Source organism: Rhinatrema bivittatum, chromosome 1 (genome assembly GCF_901001135.1).
Source record: "Rhinatrema bivittatum chromosome 1, aRhiBiv1.1, whole genome shotgun sequence".
NCBI classification, from domain to species: domain Eukaryota; kingdom Metazoa; phylum Chordata; class Amphibia; order Gymnophiona; family Rhinatrematidae; genus Rhinatrema; species Rhinatrema bivittatum.
In genome coordinates, this window is record NC_042615.1 from 86,915,800 (window position 1) to 86,936,246 (window position 20,447).

At 46.3% G+C, this 20,447-nt stretch overlaps 1 protein-coding gene across 5 annotated transcripts in view; it reads left to right on the forward strand.

Annotated features, from left to right (window-relative positions):
• PALLD (palladin, cytoskeletal associated protein) overlaps positions 1-20,447 on the forward strand; it is an 805,838-nt gene that overhangs the window by 402,190 nt on the left and 383,201 nt on the right. For all 5 annotated transcript variants that reach the window (XR_003852153.1, XM_029572712.1, XM_029572641.1 and 2 more), the window contains 2 exons: positions 4,075-4,141; positions 11,039-11,144. Coding sequence is in view for 4 of the 5 variants with exons in the window: in XM_029572712.1 (XP_029428572.1) it covers positions 4,075-4,141; positions 11,039-11,144 (173 nt within the window). In the remaining variant the exon portion in view is untranslated. The remainder of the gene's footprint in view (positions 1-4,074; positions 4,142-11,038; positions 11,145-20,447) is intronic.

Genomic DNA, 20,447 nt, shown 5'->3' on the forward strand with positions numbered 1-20,447 from the left:
ACACTCGCTGCCCGCAGTAGCCCCACGATGCGGCCCTCTCACCTTTCTAAGCAACTTCCAGGCTCCAGCTCCCCATCACTTGCAGCAGTGGGCAGCCGGCTCCGACCTCGGGCTCCCGCCAGCATCTCCGGCATTGCTCCACTTCCCGGGACGTCCAGCCAGGTGCCTCCATCCATCGGGCCTCTCCACGGGGTTCATGGAGAGATGCCGCCAGCAGCATCGCGCCCCTCCCTAGGCGCATGCGCACGCATCAGTAAACCTTTTAAAAGGGCCCACAGCAGGAACCTGGCCGCAGACCCGGATGCTGACGTCAGATCCTTCAGCGTATAAATGCTCAAGCCTCGCACCATAGCGTTGCCTTTGCAACAGGTCTCCTCGGTTCCCTGTTTGGTTCTGAGTACTCGTTGCCTCCGTGCTTCCTTGTTCCATATTCCTGATTGTCTCCAAGTTCCTGATTCCTTGTTCGTCTCGTCTGTACTTTGATTGACCTCCTGGTGCTGACCTCTGCTATGTCCGACCTCGCCTGCCTTCTCCAAGCCAGACCTCTGCTACGTCCGACCTTTCCTGTATGTCTGACCTTGCCTGCCTTTTCCATGCCTGACCACTGCTACGTCTGACCATGTCTGCCTTCTCCATGCCTCGACCACTGCTACATCTGACCATGGCTGCCTTCTCCGTGCCTCGACCACTGCTATGTCTGACTATGCCTGCCTTCTCCGTGCCTTGACAACTGCTACATATTTGCGGGAAGGCCTAAGAATATTGAGTTACAATAGTCTAATCTTGATAAGACAAGTGCCTGTACAACAGTTCTAAAGTCTTTTGGGAATAGGAGAGGTTTTAATCTTTTGAGTATGTTTAATTTGAAGTAACCATCGCTTATGATTTTTTTAACGCAAGATTTCATGGAGAATTCGCAATCTATAAGAATCCCTAGATCTCGTACTTCTAGGGAGATGGGGTAGTTTTTGGCCGCTTCTTGAATGTCAAGCTCTTTTGAATGAGAAATCAAATCTAATGGTTATAATAAACTTCAAACAAATACCCTGCATCATTTTTATAATGTGCACATATCATACAATAAGTCAAGTAGCACAATAAAAGTTGCAGTCAATTCCATACTTCATGTTGTTGTCTTTGCTATTTGATGAGGTCTTTGGACTTATTTTGTATGTGCTGCCAATAACCTGAAGGCTCCCACCTGCTTTTTAGTAAGCATTCGCATATAGGCACAGCATAATAAACATGAAAATTAAATAATTCACATGGTCTGGAGCAACGTACAGTTGATTAAAAATGGAAATATATAAATATCTTTATGGATATGTCCATGGGAGGAGTGAAAAGATGTAATGGTGTGTCTATGATGGCACTTCCTCCTCTGAGGACAAATGTCTTGTTCATCACTCAGAATGTCCCCCTCTATTAGACAAAACCTGAATTTCCAGAGATATTCATCTTCAGGAGCCAGAATAGTCAGGTGGCAAATCAAATCCAAAGTGCTCAATTCTGTAAAATTACTGAGCTGAGTAAATGGCCAGCTACTGGAGAAAGTTGGCTCAAATTTTGTTTTAAGCTTTCAAAAAAGATATTCAAGCCAGTTCAGGAGATAGTCAGCCTGTCTCACAGAGCATTACAACCATGCATCACTTTTTTGCACACGAACAAAATTCCCTAGGCAAGAGGATTTTGTGAGCACCTGCAAGAGGGCCGCAGGAGCATTATCAGCAGAGTGAGTATATACAGATCTGCTCTTGAACTGCAGGGAGTAGGCAGATCTGCCTGCCTCTCTTCAACAGCTGCTAGTTTCAAGTTTAACTAAAAGCTTGCAGAGAATCCCGCCTCTTCGTTTTAAAAGCAGAAAGGAAACAGAAAGTTAAAAACAGTGCAGTGAAGCAATGTGCTGTGAGAAATCGGATGCAACCGACAATCAAAATTTCATTCCTGCAAAATAAAGCTTTAGTTAATAAACTGAGGTCAATCAAGAAATGTTCAGAGCTAATGGTTTAAGTGTCCCACTTGTTTTCTCAGTTGCCTACCTTGTGTTCTATCTTCTTGTAATATGGTGTCCTGGGAGTGCTCATTGATTATAGGAAAAGGAAAGAGAAAACCAGGCATGCATTATCATGCTTCAATTATTTTATTTTAGTTTTATTGTTTGTCTTCCTATGTTTTTTGAACTTTGAATGATTCCCTCCTTCCATGAGCTGGGCTCTTTAAATTTTACTTAGTACTAGCTCAAAAAAAAAAAAACTTCCCTGTAATATCATGTGTCCAACTGTGTTATGTGAGACTTCTGACAGCAAAATGTAAACAGGCTTCTTGGCACAAGGAGGATGGATTGCAGTATGTAAAAAAAAAAAAATAAGCAAGGCTTAAAATAAATAATAAAAGTTGGGAATGATCACTGTTTATTTTTCGCTTTGCATGCTAAGATGTTCCTTACCTTTCCTGGAGAGAAGGTGTTCTTTTTGCGGGGAAACTTTAAACTTATCTGGGAGGCTCAATTGTTTTGACGTAAATCAATGGTTCCCAAATTTATCTTGGAGGACCCCAGCCAAACGAGTTTTCAGGATATCCACAATGTAGTGGAAGCAGTGCATGCACATTTATCTCATGCATATTTATTGTGGATTTCCTGAAAACTTGACTGGCTGGGGTCCTCCAGGATAAGTTTGGGAATCACTGGTATAAAATATTGGTTAATGATGTTCATATTACTATATTGTGGTATAAAAATAGGGAATTGAGGTTCATATTATCATATTATGACATTAAAATTAGGTATGTCTAGTTCACAAAACTTCCATGGGGAATTTCTTTTCAATAATCAGTGGTGTACCTATTTATTAAATATCAAAGACTAGTATGCAAAGTATGTGTTTTCTGCAGATACAGATAACTACATAAGCCTTAAAATTCACAGGGATGAAACTTTTTTGGCACTGTTGCATCCTGCAAATTTCTAAATTTCTTAAGTGAAGTTGCATGCAGCATGCAAGCTGAAGTAATAAACTGAAGCCAATGTTCTAATGCAGGGGTGGGCAACACCGCTCAAGGACCACAAACAGGTCTGGTTTTCATGATATCCACAAGGAATATGCATGAGAGATTTGTATGCACTGCCTCCACTGTATGCAAATCTATCTCATGCATATTCCTTGTGGATATCCTGAAAATTAGGCCTGTTTGTGGCTCTCGAGAACTGTTCTGTACTATTATGCAGTTGGCTCCACAGAAATGAGCTGCTACTGCAAGATTTTCTCGCAGTCTCAGCTCATAGAAATATTATTTAAATGCGAAACACAGCATGTATTTTGCAATGAAGTCAATGCAACATCACGGAATTTATTGCCAAAAAAAACAAACATAACTACACTTCCCTATGTTGTAGTTAGGTTTTGTGGAAAATTGTACCTTTGTACAATATTTTATGCATAGTTTTGCTAAAACAGAAAATAGCATAAGTTTAGCAAATGGTTTCATAAATGCACCTAAAATATTACAAATGCAATTGCGAGGCCGATTGCATTCGTAGTACTTTGGCCTAATGGTGAGGGCAATTTTCAAAAGGCATTTACCTGGGAAAATTGACCTGATGAAAATCAGTATCACCCTCCTCAAAAGCAGCTGAACAGGATACATGCCTTTCATGGCCCACGTATTTTTAGTCACGGGGGACAATAGAGGCCTTCCTGGGAGATGTTTAGGTCTGGGGGTACTTTTGAATTACAAATATATGTGTGCCATTTCCTCTCCCCTTCCACTCTGCCAGCCACACAAACAGCAGGCATATAGCATGCAGACACATTTAACTTGCAGACTTTGTGCGTGCTGAATATTCCAAAGAGAAACAGCGCAGGTGATTTCTCTGTGAAATTGCACTGAAGTACTCACATGAAAACCACCTGTGAAGTTTGCAACTTACCTGAGCTGTTTGAAAATTGCCACCCTGTAGATCACATGGAAGCCAGGGATGCAGATTTTTGCCTTTAAGGATACAAAATACAACGGCAGAATAATAAATTCTAATGGTGTTTGATACACTTATTATTTTAATTTTTTATTTTGTAGGTGCCAGTTCAACAGATTCTGAGAGCGAAGGTTCGGTTTTCAAATCAAATTTGGGAGCTATGCCACAGTAAGTGACCATGATCTTCCCTTGTCACGTGAATGACTATGGATGTCGTTGACGCCTGTCACTCAGTTAGAAAGGAATTTTAGAATTTTCCTAACTGTTTTCTGATCTGGGTTGTGCTGGCATGAATGCAGGTAAGACTGGGCCTGAAATGGAGCTGATACAGGGCTCCATACAATATTTTGAGGAACTTATGAACATTAAAAAAAAAAAAAATCCCAATCCTGCAATGGAAAGTCAGCACTTGAATGTCCATAGGACAAATACACAATCTCATGCTGGTCAGTGTAATTTCAAATACTGATTGAGTTATCTGATTTCAACTTTCAGATCACCGCTACAATGTAAATCTTTTAACATTGCAGCAAGGGAAATTTGAGCCAGCACAACTATTTCCACTGCGTAGCACATCAACTTCTTGGCTCTTATGCTTCCTCTTTGTATCTTGTTTCCAGATCTCCTGTAATTTTGTCCTTGCCTATTTTATTTCATTTTATCTTGACACTTTTTTGACCCCCATCTTCTGTTTTTAAATGGCTCATATCTGAGTCATCTCTTTCCCAGTTTAAGCTGCCTTTGTACCTTAGACGTGTCAGCACGATGCCTGCAAGGGTTCCTCACAAGGATCCGGACAGCAGCACCTCCGTTTGCTTAATATGTAACCCACTGGGCTGACAGTCCCAGGTAAAGGCCACACCTCAAACATTATATTTTAGAGTTAAACCTTCTCATGCTGTTATTCCATCTGAGTGCCCAAGTTTCTCTGAAGTAGGGGAGAAGAATTCTCCTCTAGGCCCTGTGCATTGCATTTGGTAAATCCCAAATTAAAGTTCCTTGTAAATAGCACTAATGATCACAGCAGCAATAATCACGCTGGAAGCTGATATGGCTTCCAACAGAACTTTACAGATGAATGCTGAAATTGATGAAAGTTCTTTAAAACTTTAGTTTCAGTAGATGTTGTTACATATGTTATCCTTTAAGTAGATTTGTGACCTTTCTTCTTTTTAATAAATTTATATTACTGGTTCAATTAAATTCCAGATTCTCTTTATCTCTCCAATCAATTCTAGGGCAGTTTGTCAGCTCCCTCCCAATTGACAGGGATAGTCTCTTTAGCCAGTTTGATGGTATTCTAGCCACAGGGGCCAGTGCTAGCATTTCTGCTGCCCTGTGCGAAAAATTGCTGTGCTGCTTCCCTCCCCCACCCCCTCGGTTCTGCTGTTTTTTTAACACAAATTTGTTTGTTGTTTTCCCCAATAACCAACACACAATGTAATTGAGGAAGTGGACTAATAAATTGGTTAAGTCTATAAGGTGCCATCCCGATGCCTGGCATTTAGGCACACAATAGAGACTGTCAATCTCACGCTCTGACCCAATCTCCCTTCCGCCACCAAAAAACAAGCCCTGTTCTCTCCGGCAATCAAATCTATGAAAATTAACCCATTTCCATGAACCTATTTTACCCCATCCACAGGTCCAGAATTTCTAAATTGTGCAGGAATGATCCCCAGGTGCTCCTTCCCCACCTACAGGTACATAAAATTGATGCCGGCTGGGCCCTGTAGCCGGAACCAGTTTGTTGTGCCGAAAAACATGCACTGCTGTGGCGCCACCCCAGAAAACCCTGCAAAAAAAGACACACTGGGGCGGATTTTCAGAGCCCTGCTCGCCTAAATCCGCCCAAAACCGGGTGGATTTAGGCGAGCAGGGCCCTGCGCGCCGGTGAGCCTATTTTACATAGGCCTACCGGCACGCGCAGAGCCCCGGGACTCGCGTAAGTCCCGGGGTTCTCCGAGGGGGGCGTGTCGGGGCGTGTCGGGGGCGGGCCCGGTCGCCGCGGCGTTTCGGGGGCGTGTCGGCAGCATTTTGGGGGCAGGTACGGGGGCGTGGCTACAGCCCGGGGCGGTCCGGGGGCGTGGCCACGCCCTCCGTACCCGCCCCCAGGTCGCGGCCCGGCGCGCAGGAGGCCTGCTGGCGTGCGGGGATTTACTTCTCCCTCCGGGAGGTGTAAATCCCCGGAGAAAGGTAAGAGGGGGTGTAGACAGGGCCGGGCGGGTGGGTTAGGTAGAGGAAGGGAGGGGAAGGTGAGGGGAGGGCGTTAGAGGATTCCCTCCAAGGCCGCTCCGATTTCGGAGCGGCCTTGGAGGGAACGGGGTAGGCTGCGCGGCTCGGCGCGCACCAGCTATACAGAATTCATAGCCTTGCGCGCGCCGATCCAGGATTTTAGTGGATACGCGCGGCTCCGCGCATATCTACTAAAATCCAGCGTACTTTTGCTTGCGCCTGATGCGCCAGCAAAAGTACGCCTATTCGCGTTTTTTGAAAATCTACCCCTTAGAATCCATATAGTACTGTTGTAATGCATCTTAAGTTTGGATTTGGGTTTGGCCTTTGGACTGCCAACAATTTAGTAAAAATCCCATACCAAATCAGTGCTAACTGCAAGCACTCAAACAGGAACTTTATCTATGAAAAGGCAAATATTACAGAAGGCCCTAAAACATCTCCTGTTAGGAAAGCAGAACAAACCAGTCTGCTCTAAATTCCTACACAGAAACTATACATGCTAGCAGAATACCTCACCTCGCTTACACATGCAGAACATCGACAGACCTTCACCAAATACAGAATAAAGAGACCATAAAATATTAATAAAAATGGGTAGAGAGAAAATGAAGGAATGGAAAAACAGAAACATCACAATCCTCATAAATCAAACAATAACATCAAGAAATATAAATCAATCATAATAAGCCATACTAATAAAATGAATGTTGCCAAAAAGATGATAAATAGAATAACATCCAATAATTAAGAACAAATATATAAAGTTTTAAACATTTCCATACTGCAATAAAATATTTCAAAAAAGCAGACACATCAAACACCTAATAATTAAAACAAGAAGGGGAAAAATACCTCACTTCCTATACCTGAAATCTTTTGATTTCCATTCACCCTGTGCTTGTCATGGATTAGTGGGGGTGGCAGACTCCTATTCACACACAAACACTCCCATTCCCCCCCCCCCCCCAAGGGAGACATTCATATCCACCCATCCAAGACAAGCTCCCATTCACACCCAACCATCCTCTTATCTCAGGCAGACTCCCATTCACTCATCCATCCCAAACAGGTTCCCATTCTCTCACACACACATACCCATCTCCTCTAGACCAGGTTTCCTTTGACCCACAAACACATCCATCCCCCCAGGCAGGCTACCATTCACACCCAGCCACACTTTCACCCAGGCAGGTTTCCATTCACTCATCCATTCCAGGCAGGCTCCCATTCACAAATACTCATCCCAGGCTGGTTCCCACTCTCTCACACACACATATACACACATTCACGCACACACCCAGTCCCCCACCAGGCAAGTTCCTATTCTCACACACATATGCACATGCACATCCATTCCCCCCAGGCAGGCTTCATTCACACATATACACACCCATCCCCCAGGCAAGTTTCATTCACACATATACACACCCCCCCCCCCCCCCCCAGGGCAAGCTTCATTCAAACACATGCACACCTATCCCTACCAGGCAGATTTTATTCACACACATACACAGCTATTCCCCCCAGGCAGACTTCATTCACAAACATGCAAATCCATCCCCCCAAAAGCAGGCTTCGTTCACATACATACACACACAACTTCTATGCAGGCAGGGTCCATGGGCCTTTCTTACTACTGCTGCCACCTGGTACCTTGATCCTTGGAAGAGGGCAGGGTTCATCGCAGAGCTGTAGGCATCCTTCCTGCGGCTCCTCCTTGTGTGCAGGCCAGCCCACAGTACTCAACACTTGCACTGCTAGGACTTCCTTTATGCTTAACTCATGCATCGTGAGATGACCATATAGGAAGTGTTAGTACCGCAAGTATTGAATACCCCAAGGCCGGAAGCACAAAAGAAGGAATCACAGAATGGGCTCCTGTTATCTTCTGATGCTACTGGTAACCACACGGCCTTCTGCATTTTTCCGCTGCCGGCAAGATGGGATCCACAGGTGGCCACACGAGCCTCTGCATTCTTCCACTGCCGGTGGTATAGGCCTCTCGCTGCCCCCTGTCCTGAGCCCATCGCAGCCACCACTGCTCCCGGATGTGCTGCCTCATGCAGTTGCACGGTTTGCACACCCAGTAGCACCGTGCCTGCCTAGCCACAGACCAGAAAAATCCTATCTTTACTGAAGTTCTTTCACCTTTTCCTTACTTGATAAGCACCTCTCTTTCTCCTCTTCTCCATGAATATCCTTGAGATGATAAGGAACCTACTAATAGGTCCAAATGGTCTCCTTCTCACTCCTTTCTGTCCTTCATCTAGGATAGATGAAAACCCACTCCTCTCCAGAACTCCCTACAGCCCCGCCATGTTCTCTGGATGAGAAACTACACTCTTTTTGATTTACATGCGTGTTACTCATGCATGCTAAAAGGACAGACCCAAAACAGAGAAATTAAAACATGAGGTGAGGAGGGTGGAAAGAACTCCCCTCTCAAGGAACAGGGTTCCAAAAATTGGACCTTAAATGAGTAAAGGCACTCTGTCTCCTCTCTAAACCCAAGTCTCACTCCTAGAGACCCCAGACGCCTTCCTCCTTAAAAAATAAGAAAACTCAGGAAACAGCCTTGTGCATGCTGCCCCTGGAAGGGTCAACTTAAGATTCCACACCCTAAGATGGTGGTGGGGGTTTATATATTCTAAGAGCACAGCATCCTAGGCTCCATATGGGGGAGCTGCACACCCACAAATAACTACTTCTCTATTCGCTCCCCATAAAATTGGAATATTCCTGTTAGTATCTAGTAGAGGTCTAACAGTGTCTCTACACTTAGAGCAGCGGTTCTCAGCTTTAATCCTGGTGGCCCCCGAACAGGTCTGGTCTTTTTGGGGGTAATCAAAATATGCAGATTAGCTTGGCTCTTCGATCAAATGTATGCAAATACTGTATATCTCATGCATATGAATATTCTGAGAAGCAGAACTGTTTGGGGCCCCCAAGATCTATTGACTGAGATAGATATAGGAGGGAGTGCTTAAGCAAGAGCAGCTTTTCAGTAGCATAAACTAAGGCTCCCCAAACCTTTCAAGGGAAGGGCCACATGAGAAATTTCAAGCTACCGAGAGGAATCTGGGGGAGGAAAGGGAGTTTGTCCCCCTCAGGAAGAGGGACGTATCCACCCTTTTCAATATATTGAAATGCTGAGAAAGAGGGGAGGAAGAGGACAAGGTTCCCAGGGGTGGGGCAGATAGTAAGAGTGTTAATAGTAATTCTCTCTAGATTTCTCAGAAGTTGACAACTCTGCCACCCACCCCTGGGAACCCTGCATCTATTTCTTTAGATGCAGGAGAGTGTGTGTGTGTGTGTGTGTGTGTGTGTGCGGCACACTCTTTTCATCCCTTCACTCCCCTTTCCTTCCCTGCTTTTCACCTCTCCCCCCCCCCCTCTTCTGTCTCACTTCCCTCACTCTCAACTCATGGTGCACGTCTTCTCAATCTTTCGCTGATAAGGCCTGACCTCCCCATCAGAGGTTGTATTTAGTGGTGCAGGTCAGCTGGCTCCTCTCCCATTGGCAGGGCCTGGGAAACCCCACCAGCCTTTCTGCTGCTAATGATAATGAATGATGCGCATGAAAAGAAAATGTCCTCTGCGGGCCAGATTCAGAATGGCAGACCAGAAATTCAAGCTCCATGGGCCAGCTCTAGCCCACGGGGTCATAGTTTGGGGCTCCCTGCTTTAAACACTAATATGGCCTCAAGTACAGTCCCCTTACTCTACCCTCTGTAATAAGGGGGATTTACAAGGTGGAGGGTTCCCATCAGAGGGAAGATATAATTCAGGGTCTCAGTAGTGCGTACCCAACGAACCAAGGTAGTCAATGTGCATTGAAAATACTCCACATAAAACTGGTGTTCCATGGAAAACTCTGTACTCAAACTTAACTTCTTCAAATGAAACAGTCTCACAGAATATAAATTAGCTCAAGCAGCTCATTAGGACCCCCTGGCTCACCTGACTGCAAGCCTTGCTGCAGCCAGGTGCTGTAATAATGGAGGATACGTTTCTAACCCTTTTAAGCTTTTGAAATGTGTGGGGTTTGTTCACCCCCATCACTGGAACTTTATGGGTGACGGTGTTATGAGTACCAGCACTCCCAAGATTACTTTGTGAACCTGAATATTCGTACCGAGTTAAGCCTCGTCCAGTGTCCACTCTTCCCATCTAAAAGTTTGGTCTGGTTGCATTCATGGCACAGCACAATCTAAATATAACATTTTCATAAGTAAGCTACATTATAACCCTTCTCCTCAACTTTACAGCATATTTATACCACTCATCTATATCAATTATATCGATTCTAAATGTGTTCAATTTGTTGTTCAAGATACTTCTGTACCGTCTGATTCTCAGAGCACTCTGACATATATTTTCCATCAGAAATGTATTATCTTCCACAGTCTACAGATATCTTTACATACTGGTCCTCTTTAAGTAACAGGAGTCGAAAAGCAAATATTTTTCTTGCTATTCAGCACTTGGGAATTAATTTCCTGGCATCAGGAGCCTGTGGACAGATGAACAGCTGCACATTCATTCCTTTATCTTTATTTCCTCATTTTAGATGCTCTTGATTTATAGTATATCCCCGATATATCGATGACAGAGCTGAAGGCTAGAATACATGAATCTGAAATGTAGAACCTTTGCTAGTTTGCAGCTGGGTTATTATTAACAGAGCTAAACTATGTAAGAAAGATGGATAATTGATTTATGTGTTCCCTACTGGTTTCCTTCAAGTACCATCTGAATTTTGTACATTGTAAATGTTCCCCTGCAACTCACACACATGGAGAATCTCATTAAAACATTTCTTTCCAGGGCTCAGAAGAAAACAACCTCAGTGTCCTTGACAATAGGATGCTCTTCTCCAAAGGCAGGAGTGACTACCACTGTAATCCAGCCTCTCTCTGTTCCCGTTCAACAGGTATATCTGACTGCAGTGTGCTGTCTAACAGGAGTGAATGCATGGGCCCCTTCCTGAATTTCTTATAGGAAAATTAACCATCAGAGTAATGTGGAAGAAGTCATGACATGTGATACGACTCTTCATTATTAATAGCTACTTGTAAAGTTATATATCTGTGTGATGGCTCTCCCAGGCCACCAAAGAAAATAGAGATGCACCCAAGGAAAAGAGTTTATATATGCTGTTGAGCACCTTTATTAAAGCACGTCATGGTGTGTGCGCGTGGCAAAAACACCTTCAGGTGCCGTCCTTAGCATATTTTTGTGACAGGGACCTGCAATCAGGTCCTGGTCACTAGAAATCTGTCTTGGGATTAATGTGAAGGAATGCCACTTTTTTTTTTTTTTGAGGGAAAATCACAAGCGGGAGTTTCCTTAGGGTCAAGGTAAGATGGTGTTCAAGGTGGGAAGATATGCTTTTTCTTTGGCGAGGGGAGTTCTCACGGCTCCTTGGAGGGAAGCTGGTCTACCCAGTCCAGCCAGACAAAGCATGGGAGGCCAGTAAACTATTACTGGGCGGAGTCTGGTGGCAGCCTAGGAGATTTATGGACTGCATCAGCCTAGTGGAAATCCTCTGGAAAGGGACTAGGCCTGAGAAGAAATCTGTGTGGGGATGTATAGGAAGTGGTGAATATTTTCTGTCTGAAAGAGGAAGAGGAAGTATTTTTTATGCCGTGTGATCCATCTAAAGACTTGGAGGAAAAAAGCGTTCTGTTGTTGCTGTCGTCGATGTTGCTGCTAAATCAGCGCTGTAAGATCCTGCGAACCCTGATTTAATCAGTGAATCAATAGTATCTCTAACTGCTAAAAACTCCAGATTTTGAAAGGAAAGGTTTTGTTCTTTGAAGATACTGTTTGAGTGGCGTCCTTTATCCCAAGATGTAGGCTCAAAAGAGGTGACGGTCGGTTCTTGGAAGAAGCTGGGAAGCAATCAGAGAATTCACGGAGAGGAAAGACATGTTCGGTGGTGCTTTCCCTGTCCGGCCTGAGAAATGCAGTCCTCGCCTCTGTGCCAGGTTCCTGCACCATCTGCCTGACCCCCTATTTTTTGCATTTTGAACTCTCAGAGACTGGTGCTTAGCTCCCAAATAGGCATCAGCACTCTTGTTTTATGTGCCCCAGGAGTGGGGGGGTTACATTTTGTATTCAGTTCTTTACATTCATTTACTTCCCAGATTCCCAATAGCAGACCTGCAAGCCTCTAATCTGTTTTGGCTTCTTCCAGCCAGCTTTCCATACTTGTAGCTGCAAGCCTCTCTCCTCTCAGGCAGTCTGCATGCGGTCTTTTAAATCTCTTTAATTAGACATGTTTGGTACCTGTCTACTGCCGGGGGGGGGGGGGGGGCTTCAGACCAGCCTTTCTTCCCAGAGCCATCCCCCAGGGACCCTACAAAACACAAATTAGACCTCAGATTGGAACCCTGCCTCTTAACATTTAGAAAAAAACTTGGCTTTTCCGCCAAGCCTTCTCAGACCCCCCAGATACACACTAGTCTGTACGTCTTCCCTGCTAGAACGATTGATTTCTCCTCTACCTGAACGATGGACCATGGTATTACTAAGCACATGATAATTCAACCTGTTCTCGATTGTATTATATTTATAATTATCGCCAGTTAACCTTTCCAGCTATTTAAGCTTCCAAGTTCATACCCCCTGTTTGAATGTAACTTTGCCTCTTCCACTTCATTGCTTATTCTATTTATTTATTCTAGTTGTCTCTCTAGTTTTACCCTGTTCGATATAAACCGATCCGATATGGTTTCTTACTATGAAGGTCGGTATAGAAAAGTGTTAAATAAATAATAAATAAAATAAATTGGAAACTGGCAGCACACTTAACATTAGAACATTTATCTAGGGCTGTCACGTGCGATTGCACTTACAAATCCTCCTCTGCAGAGTCCGCATCTCCTGTCACAGTTTCAATAATTTATTTATATTTTTATATTCTGTATTTTTTTTTCAGCACTTCAAAGCAATTTATTAAAGCATTTCCCATAAGCACAACCTGAAAGAAAACTATTTCTAAATAAGAATTAAATGTTTCTTTTTAACTACCATCTCAATGTATTCTGGTGATTCTATAGGGTGAATGAATGCCTTACTAGAAAGGCAAGGCGAGTAGTGTATCTGCCTGAAATATTTGCTTCAAATAGATGCTCCAAAAAACAGAAAGACAAGAAAAGCAGAATTATGGACAATCTGTCAAGCTTGCTAAGAGGCCTACAAAGATTTCAGGGTCCAGGGGGATCACAGATATGATATTGTTGACTGAAGGAGGGAGGTACAAATGAAAGAAACAAGAGCAGTACACATTATAATAGAAGCTGATGAGAAAAGCCTCCTAATACCATTTCCGTATGCAACAAGTGTTTCTTATGCAGCGGGAGGCCAATATTCAGTAGGCCGTTTAGTGAACAAGTTATCCGGCTAATGATGGCCAGACAACTTTTCCTGTATATTCAGCGGGATAAACGTCCCACTGAATATACTTGTTTAAAGTTATCTGGCTACATGTAGCCGGCCTTGTGTGATCAGATAACTTGCTACTTATCCAGGTTCCAGTTAAAAAAAAAAAAGGAAAAAAAAAATCAAAGGGCCGTGCCTCCCGTCTGCTTATAAATTGCAATATCTAGCCCAGCGCTCTTCAAATACTAATTACTGGGCCGCCTGTCCTCCCTGCCACCCCACCTCCGCACCTTTTTCCCGTCTTCACTTAAAGCATTTCTCTTGCGCCAGCCGGACTTTGGAACCCCTCCCCAGCCGCAGGTGTAACCCGTGGAAGTTCTGGAAGCGTGAACTGAGCGCTGCCTATCAGGTGCGCGCTGGAGCCGCTGGCAGCGGGGGAGTGAGACCTTCGCTGCTGGCTGGGGGGGGGGGGGGGGGAGGATGGGATGGGATGAGGGTTCGGAAGAGGGGCTAACACATAAGGGCCGATGCAATAAATGTGCGCAGAAAGGGCTAAATATAGCCTGGTGAGCCATTTAGACGGATAACTATCGTGTTATCCGTCTAAATGGCTTTTGGATATGGACCTCCTCCATGAATGGCTGATGTACTGTGAAAGGTTAATAAATATGCAATTTTTAAATAGTTACTAGAGTGATAATAAGTCTATACAGCTGAAACTACCTGCAGTATACCATATGCACCTGCAGTTGGGCATGCGTCCATTTATACTGGTGTTTTATAAACTCTGAAACAGAGAAATCAATTAAGAAAACCCCACCACCTACACACACAACCAAACTGCTTAGTACAATCTGAAAAATAAAAATGCCACCAATGCCTTAGCAAGCTGCGTTACAGGAGAAGATGCTGGCATGCGAGGACAGCATATGTTACAATGTCAACCATCTGTTAGCATCCATACATTTTCTATCCTCTATCCTTAACTCACAGCTGTTCTGTCCACAACTGAAAAGTATTCACAAGGACACTAGCGGCGACACTTCCTTTCCCTTACATACATCATGCCATCCTTAACCCCCTGCATTGCTGTCATGGCTTCACAACCTAATAATCCCCTTCCACACATCAACACAGAGCAACAATGCTAGAGGAATTTACACAGGGGCTCTATCACCGAGTCACAGAGTCAGGTCATAATAAAAAAAGGTTCTGTCCTCATACAATCCCACGCCTGTCAGTTCTCTGCCACCTTCTACAGAATATCCATCATCTCTATTAGTGCCTTCTCTGACACAGTGCTCTGCATACTTCCTGCTGTCGCTCCTCTGAATGGGGAGGCATGTAGATGGCCATGCCATGTATACACAAATGGCTATATCTGGAGGTTTGAGAGTGAAGTGTTGCCACTCATTCTATATTCCCTTTCTCTGGAGGCCGTGTTATGGGAGAGTCTGTTTAGTGAACCCTTGGCCCGGCTGTCTGAACGATGGGGTCCAGACGGTGGCAAAAGAGCCGGGAGGCGGTATGGATCAGGCGTGGAGTAGAGAGTCTTCGCCCTGGAAACCCGAGACCCCCCCAGGAGGAGCCCGTAGGGGTCCGGGTCGCTGGGACTTAGGAGAACCGGTGTACAAGGCTGGCCGAGGACGAGAAGAGTCGAGCAGAAGTCTGAGGGTCAAGGCTGGTGGCAGACGAGAAGAGTCAAGCAGAAATCCGAGGGTCGAGGCTGGCGGCAGACGAGAAGAGTCAAGCAGGAATCCGAGGGTCAAGGCTGGCGGCAGACGAGAAGAGTCAAGCAGGAGTGGATTCAACGGAGCGGGAACTGGAACAAGCAGGAACGGAACAAGGCAAGGATCACAGGAACAATCACAAGAACAAGCAGGAACAAGCAGTGGAACAAGCAAGCTGAATCCAGGAACGCAACTAAGCACTCAAAAGAGCGACCTCGTTGCAAGGCAGGGAACCAGAAACTGAGGCTGCCTTAAATAGCCAGCTGAGCTCCGACGTCAGAAAGGGGGCGGTTCAGCACTTCCGGGTGCTGGACCTTCAAGAGCCACCCCTTCGCGCGCGCGCGTACCTGGCAGAGGGGAGGAGTCAGAATCGGGCTCGACGGCGTCTCCACGAGGGAGACGCCGCTGCCACGCGGCCAACCAGGCCCGAAACTGCAGCGGAGCGCGGCGGACCCGGGACCCCCGGCATGGAGGTAAGGGCCCGGTCGCTAGCCTGGCGACCGGGATCGCAACAGTACCCCCCCGTTTAGGCCCCCTCTTTAAAGGTCCAGGCTTGTCAGGATGATCCAGGTGGAACTGACGCAGAAGAGACTTATCTAAGATGTTACGAGCTGGCTCCCAAGTATTGTCCTCGTCGCCACACCCCTCCCACGCTAGCAAATATTCCCAACGTCTGTTCACAAAACGAGTGTCCAATACCTCACGTACTTGGAAGGTGGGATCTTCTGCAGTAGGTGCTGGAGAAGAGTCCTGTGGCCTAGGGTGAAATTTAGAAAGTATAACTGGCTTCAGTAGAGAAACGTGAAAGACGTTGTGGATACGCAGCGAAGAGGGTAATCGTAATCGGTAAGATACCATGCCCACTCTTTCTGCGACGCGGAAGGGTCCGCAGAACTTGGGTGCCAACTTCTTCGAGGGTTGTCAGAGATGAAGGTGTTTAGTGCTAAGCCAGACTTTGTCCCCTGGGAGGAACTGTGGTGCTGCTGTTCGATGGCGGTCGGCAAACCGCTTAGATGAGAGTGCCACCCTTCGGAGCCGGTGCTGTGTAGAATCCCAAAGCGCACCCAGTTGATCCGCAACTGCCTGAGCGGCGGGCGATGAGACTGGAACCGGTAGCGGCAAGGGTGGTTTGAGCTGCTTGCCGTATACAATTTGGAAGGGGGATCTTCCAGTTGCGGTGTGTACTTGATTGTTGTAAGCGAATTCCGCCCAAGGTAGAAGATCCACCCAATTGTCTTGCTTTTGGTTGATAAACGTTCTCAGGAACGACTTCAAGGAACGGTTCATGCGTTCTGTTTGGCCGTTACTTTGTGGGTGAAATGCAGTAGAGAAACTTAATTGTACCTTGAATTTTTTGCACAAGGCTCTCCAATATCTAGCGGTGAACTGGGGTCCCCGATCGGAAACTATATCCATAGGTAGACCATGAATGCGGAATATATGATGAACAAACAACAAAGCCAATTCCGTGGCGGAGGGAAGTTTAGGTAAGGGCACAAAGTGGGCCATTTTAGAAAACCGGTCCACAGTGACCCAGACCACAGTCTTGCCTTGAGAAGGTGGAAGCTCTACCAGAAAGTCTGTAGCAATGTGCGTCCACGGTTCCATAGGAACTGGTAATGGTTGTAACAAGCCTCTTCGGGGACCGGTTAATGGTTTCTGTAGTGCGCAGATAGGACAGGAGCTAACATAGAGAGAGACATCTCTTCGTAGTCCAGGCCACCAATAAAAGCGGGCTATCAGGTCAAGTGTTCTTTGTACTCCTGCATGCCCACCAGTTAACGAATCATGACCCCAACATAGAACTTTCCTACGAAGTCTTAAAGGCACAGGAGTCTTAAAGGAAGGGTCTAGCGGAGTGAAATTTAATTGAATACTTGCGGGATCCACAATATGTTGCAGAGGCTCCTCCTCCTCAGGCTGGGAATTGCGAGATAGAGCGTCTGCCCGAACATTCTTGTCAGCGGGGCGATACTTAAGAATGAAATTGAAGCGACTGAAGAACAATGACCACCTTGCTTGGCGAGGGTTCAATCGTTGAGCCTGAGCCAAGTATTGTAAATTTTTATGATCAGTATACACCGTCACTGGATGGTTGGCTCCCTCAAGCCAATGTCTCCATTCTTCGAAAGCGAGCTTAATAGCAAGGAGTTCTTTGTCGCCGATGCCGTAATTGCACTCCGCTGGAGAGAATTTCCTTGAAAAGTAAGAGCAAGGCATCAATTTGCCAGAAGCATCGTGTTGACTGAGAACGGCCCCTACTGCCAAAGTGGAGGCGTCAACCTCAACAATGAAAGGATGCTGTGGATCTGCATGGCGTAAACAAGAGTCCTGTAGGAAGGCTTTTTTTAACTCTTCAAAGGCGAGGCAAGCTGAGACAGACCAAGCGTGAGTGTTGGCGCCCTTGCGGGTGAGTGCCGTGAGGGGAGCCACCTTTTGGGAATAGTGTGGAATAAAGTGTCTGTAAAAGTTGGCGAAACCGAGAAATCGCTGCAGGGCCTTTAAACCCACTGGTTGAGGCCAATTGGTGATAGCTGCAACCTTCTCCGGATCCATTTGAAAGCCAGAGGAAGAAATGATGTATCCCAAGAAAGGAAGTGTTTCGCACTCAAACAGACATTTTTCGAGTTTGGCATATAAATGATTGTCTCTTAATGCGTGCAAGACACGTTTAACGTGACGGCGATGAGAGACGAGGTCTGGAGAGTAGATCAAAACATCGTCGAGATAAACGATGACAAAGGAGTGGAGCATCTCTCGCAGTACCTCATTCATTAAGTTCTGGAAGACAGCTGGAGCGTTACATAATCCGAACGGCATTACTAGATATTCATAATGACCGTCCCGGGTGTTGAAAGCTGTCTTCCACTCGTCCCCGGGACGAATCCGGACGAGGTTGTAGGCTCCACGTAAGTCCAGTTTTGTGAAAATTTTAGCACCCTGAAGTCTGTCTAAAAGTTCAGGAATGAGAGGAAGCGGATAGCGATCCTTTTTAGTGATAGTATTCAACCCTCGGTAATCAATACATGGCCTGAGGGTACCGTCTTTTTTGGCCACAAAGAAAAACCCCGCCCCCGCTGGGGAGTGAGATGGCCGAATAAAGCCCTTGGCTAGATTTTCAGACACATATTCCGACATCGCTTGCGTCTCAGGTATAGACAGGGGGTAAACCCTGCCTCGCGGAGGGATTGAATCTGGAAGTAGATCAATGGCACAATCGAAGGGACGATGAGCTGGAAGAAGTTCCGCCTTCTGTTTAGAGAATACGTCCGCAAAGCTTTGATACTGAGCTGGTAGTTCCAAAAGAGTTTGACAGAGCGGAAGAGTCGATTTAAGAGGCGACTCCAAACAGTTTTGGAAGCAATAGGAGCTCCACTGAGCGATTTGAAGAGAGTCCCAGTGAATAAGTGGAGCATGCAGTTGCAACCAAGGAAGCCCAAGTACTATTGGGTGCACAGATTTCTCTAGCAGCATAAAGGAGAGTCTTTCGGTATGGAGTATCCCAGTCTGAAGTGTGATAGGTTCCGTGACCTCCGAGATGTCTCCCGACAATGGAGTCCCCTGGATAGAGGTGACTCGGAGTGGAGGCTTCCGGGGTATTGTAGGAAGCCCCAGTTGACAAACCAAGTCTTTTAAAATAAAGTTTCCCCCAGCTCCAGAATCGATAAAGGCTAGAGTCTGAAAGGAACCCCCTGAGTACTGCAGGGTAACAGGTACCGTACATTGAGGAGCAGGATTAAGGCAACCTAGAGAGACCTCCTCCCTCTTCCCTAGGTTCAAGCGTTTTCCGGCCTTGCAGGGCACTGAGCCAGCAAGTGACCCCTGGTACCACAGTACAAGCATAATCCTAGAGTGCGCCGTCGTCTTCTTTCTTCCTCGGTTAACGGCGTTCGCCCAATTTGCATGGGTTCCTCAGAAGAATTGTGAGTGGGAGTAGACTGTGGCTTGTGAGGTGAGGAGAGAGACCTTGAAAAGGTTGGCGCCAAGGAAACCGGTCGTCGAGGCGGACGGCCCTCCTTAGCATGCTGCTGCAGCCGCCGATCGATTCTCCCGGCCAAATCTATCACCTCATTCAGTGTAGTGGGAATATCCCGTGTCATCAGTTCGTCCTTGATACGACTTGCGAGGCCCTCCAAGAATATGCCTCGCAAACAGTCATCTTGCCACCCCAGCTCCATGGCCAGAGTGCGAAATTCAATAGCGTAGTCTGCTAACGAGCGAGACCCTTGTCTTAATTGTAGAATTTCCGTAGTAGCGGTAGTCTGTCGTGCTGGTTCATCGAAGGTTTGTTTGAAATGGTCCACGAACCGTTGCAGATTCTGGAGTATGGCATCTTGGTGTTCCCATAGCGGCGAGGCCCATATCATGGCCTTTCCGTCCAGCAGGGACAAAATGTAGGCCACTTTGACCGCATCGGAAGGAAATTGTCCCGGAAGCAAAGTAAAGCGAATGAAGCACTGATTCAAGAAGGCCCTACAAGTCTTGGCATCCCCCGAGTAACGCGTGGGAGCCGGAAGTTGGGTCTGTACGGACGGGTGAGGTACAGCGGCTGGAGGTGGTGGTGGTACCACTACGTCCACAGGTTGAGCATCCAAGCGACTCGCCAGTCGATCCACAGTGGCAGCCAAAACTTCTATACATTGCTGCTGCTGCTGGATTCTTTGGGCCATTCCCGGGATGGCCTGTAGACCGGGAGTCTCCGCCCGGTCCATGGCCTTGCAAACTGTTATGGGAGAGTCTGTTTAGTGAACCCTTGGCCCGGCTGTCTGAACGATGGGGTCCAGACGGTGGCAAAAGAGCCGGGAGGCGGTATGGATCAGGCGTGGAGTAGAGAGTCTTCGCCCTGGAAACCCGAGACCCCCCCAGGAGGAGCCCGTAGGGGTCCGGGTCGCTGGGACTTAGGAGAACCGGTGTACAAGGCTGGCCGAGGACGAGAAGAGTCGAGCAGAAGTCTGAGGGTCAAGGCTGGTGGCAGACGAGAAGAGTCAAGCAGAAATCCGAGGGTCGAGGCTGGCGGCAGACGAGAAGAGTCAAGCAGGAATCCGAGGGTCAAGGCTGGCGGCAGACGAGAAGAGTCAAGCAGGAGTGGATTCAACGGAGCGGGAACTGGAACAAGCAGG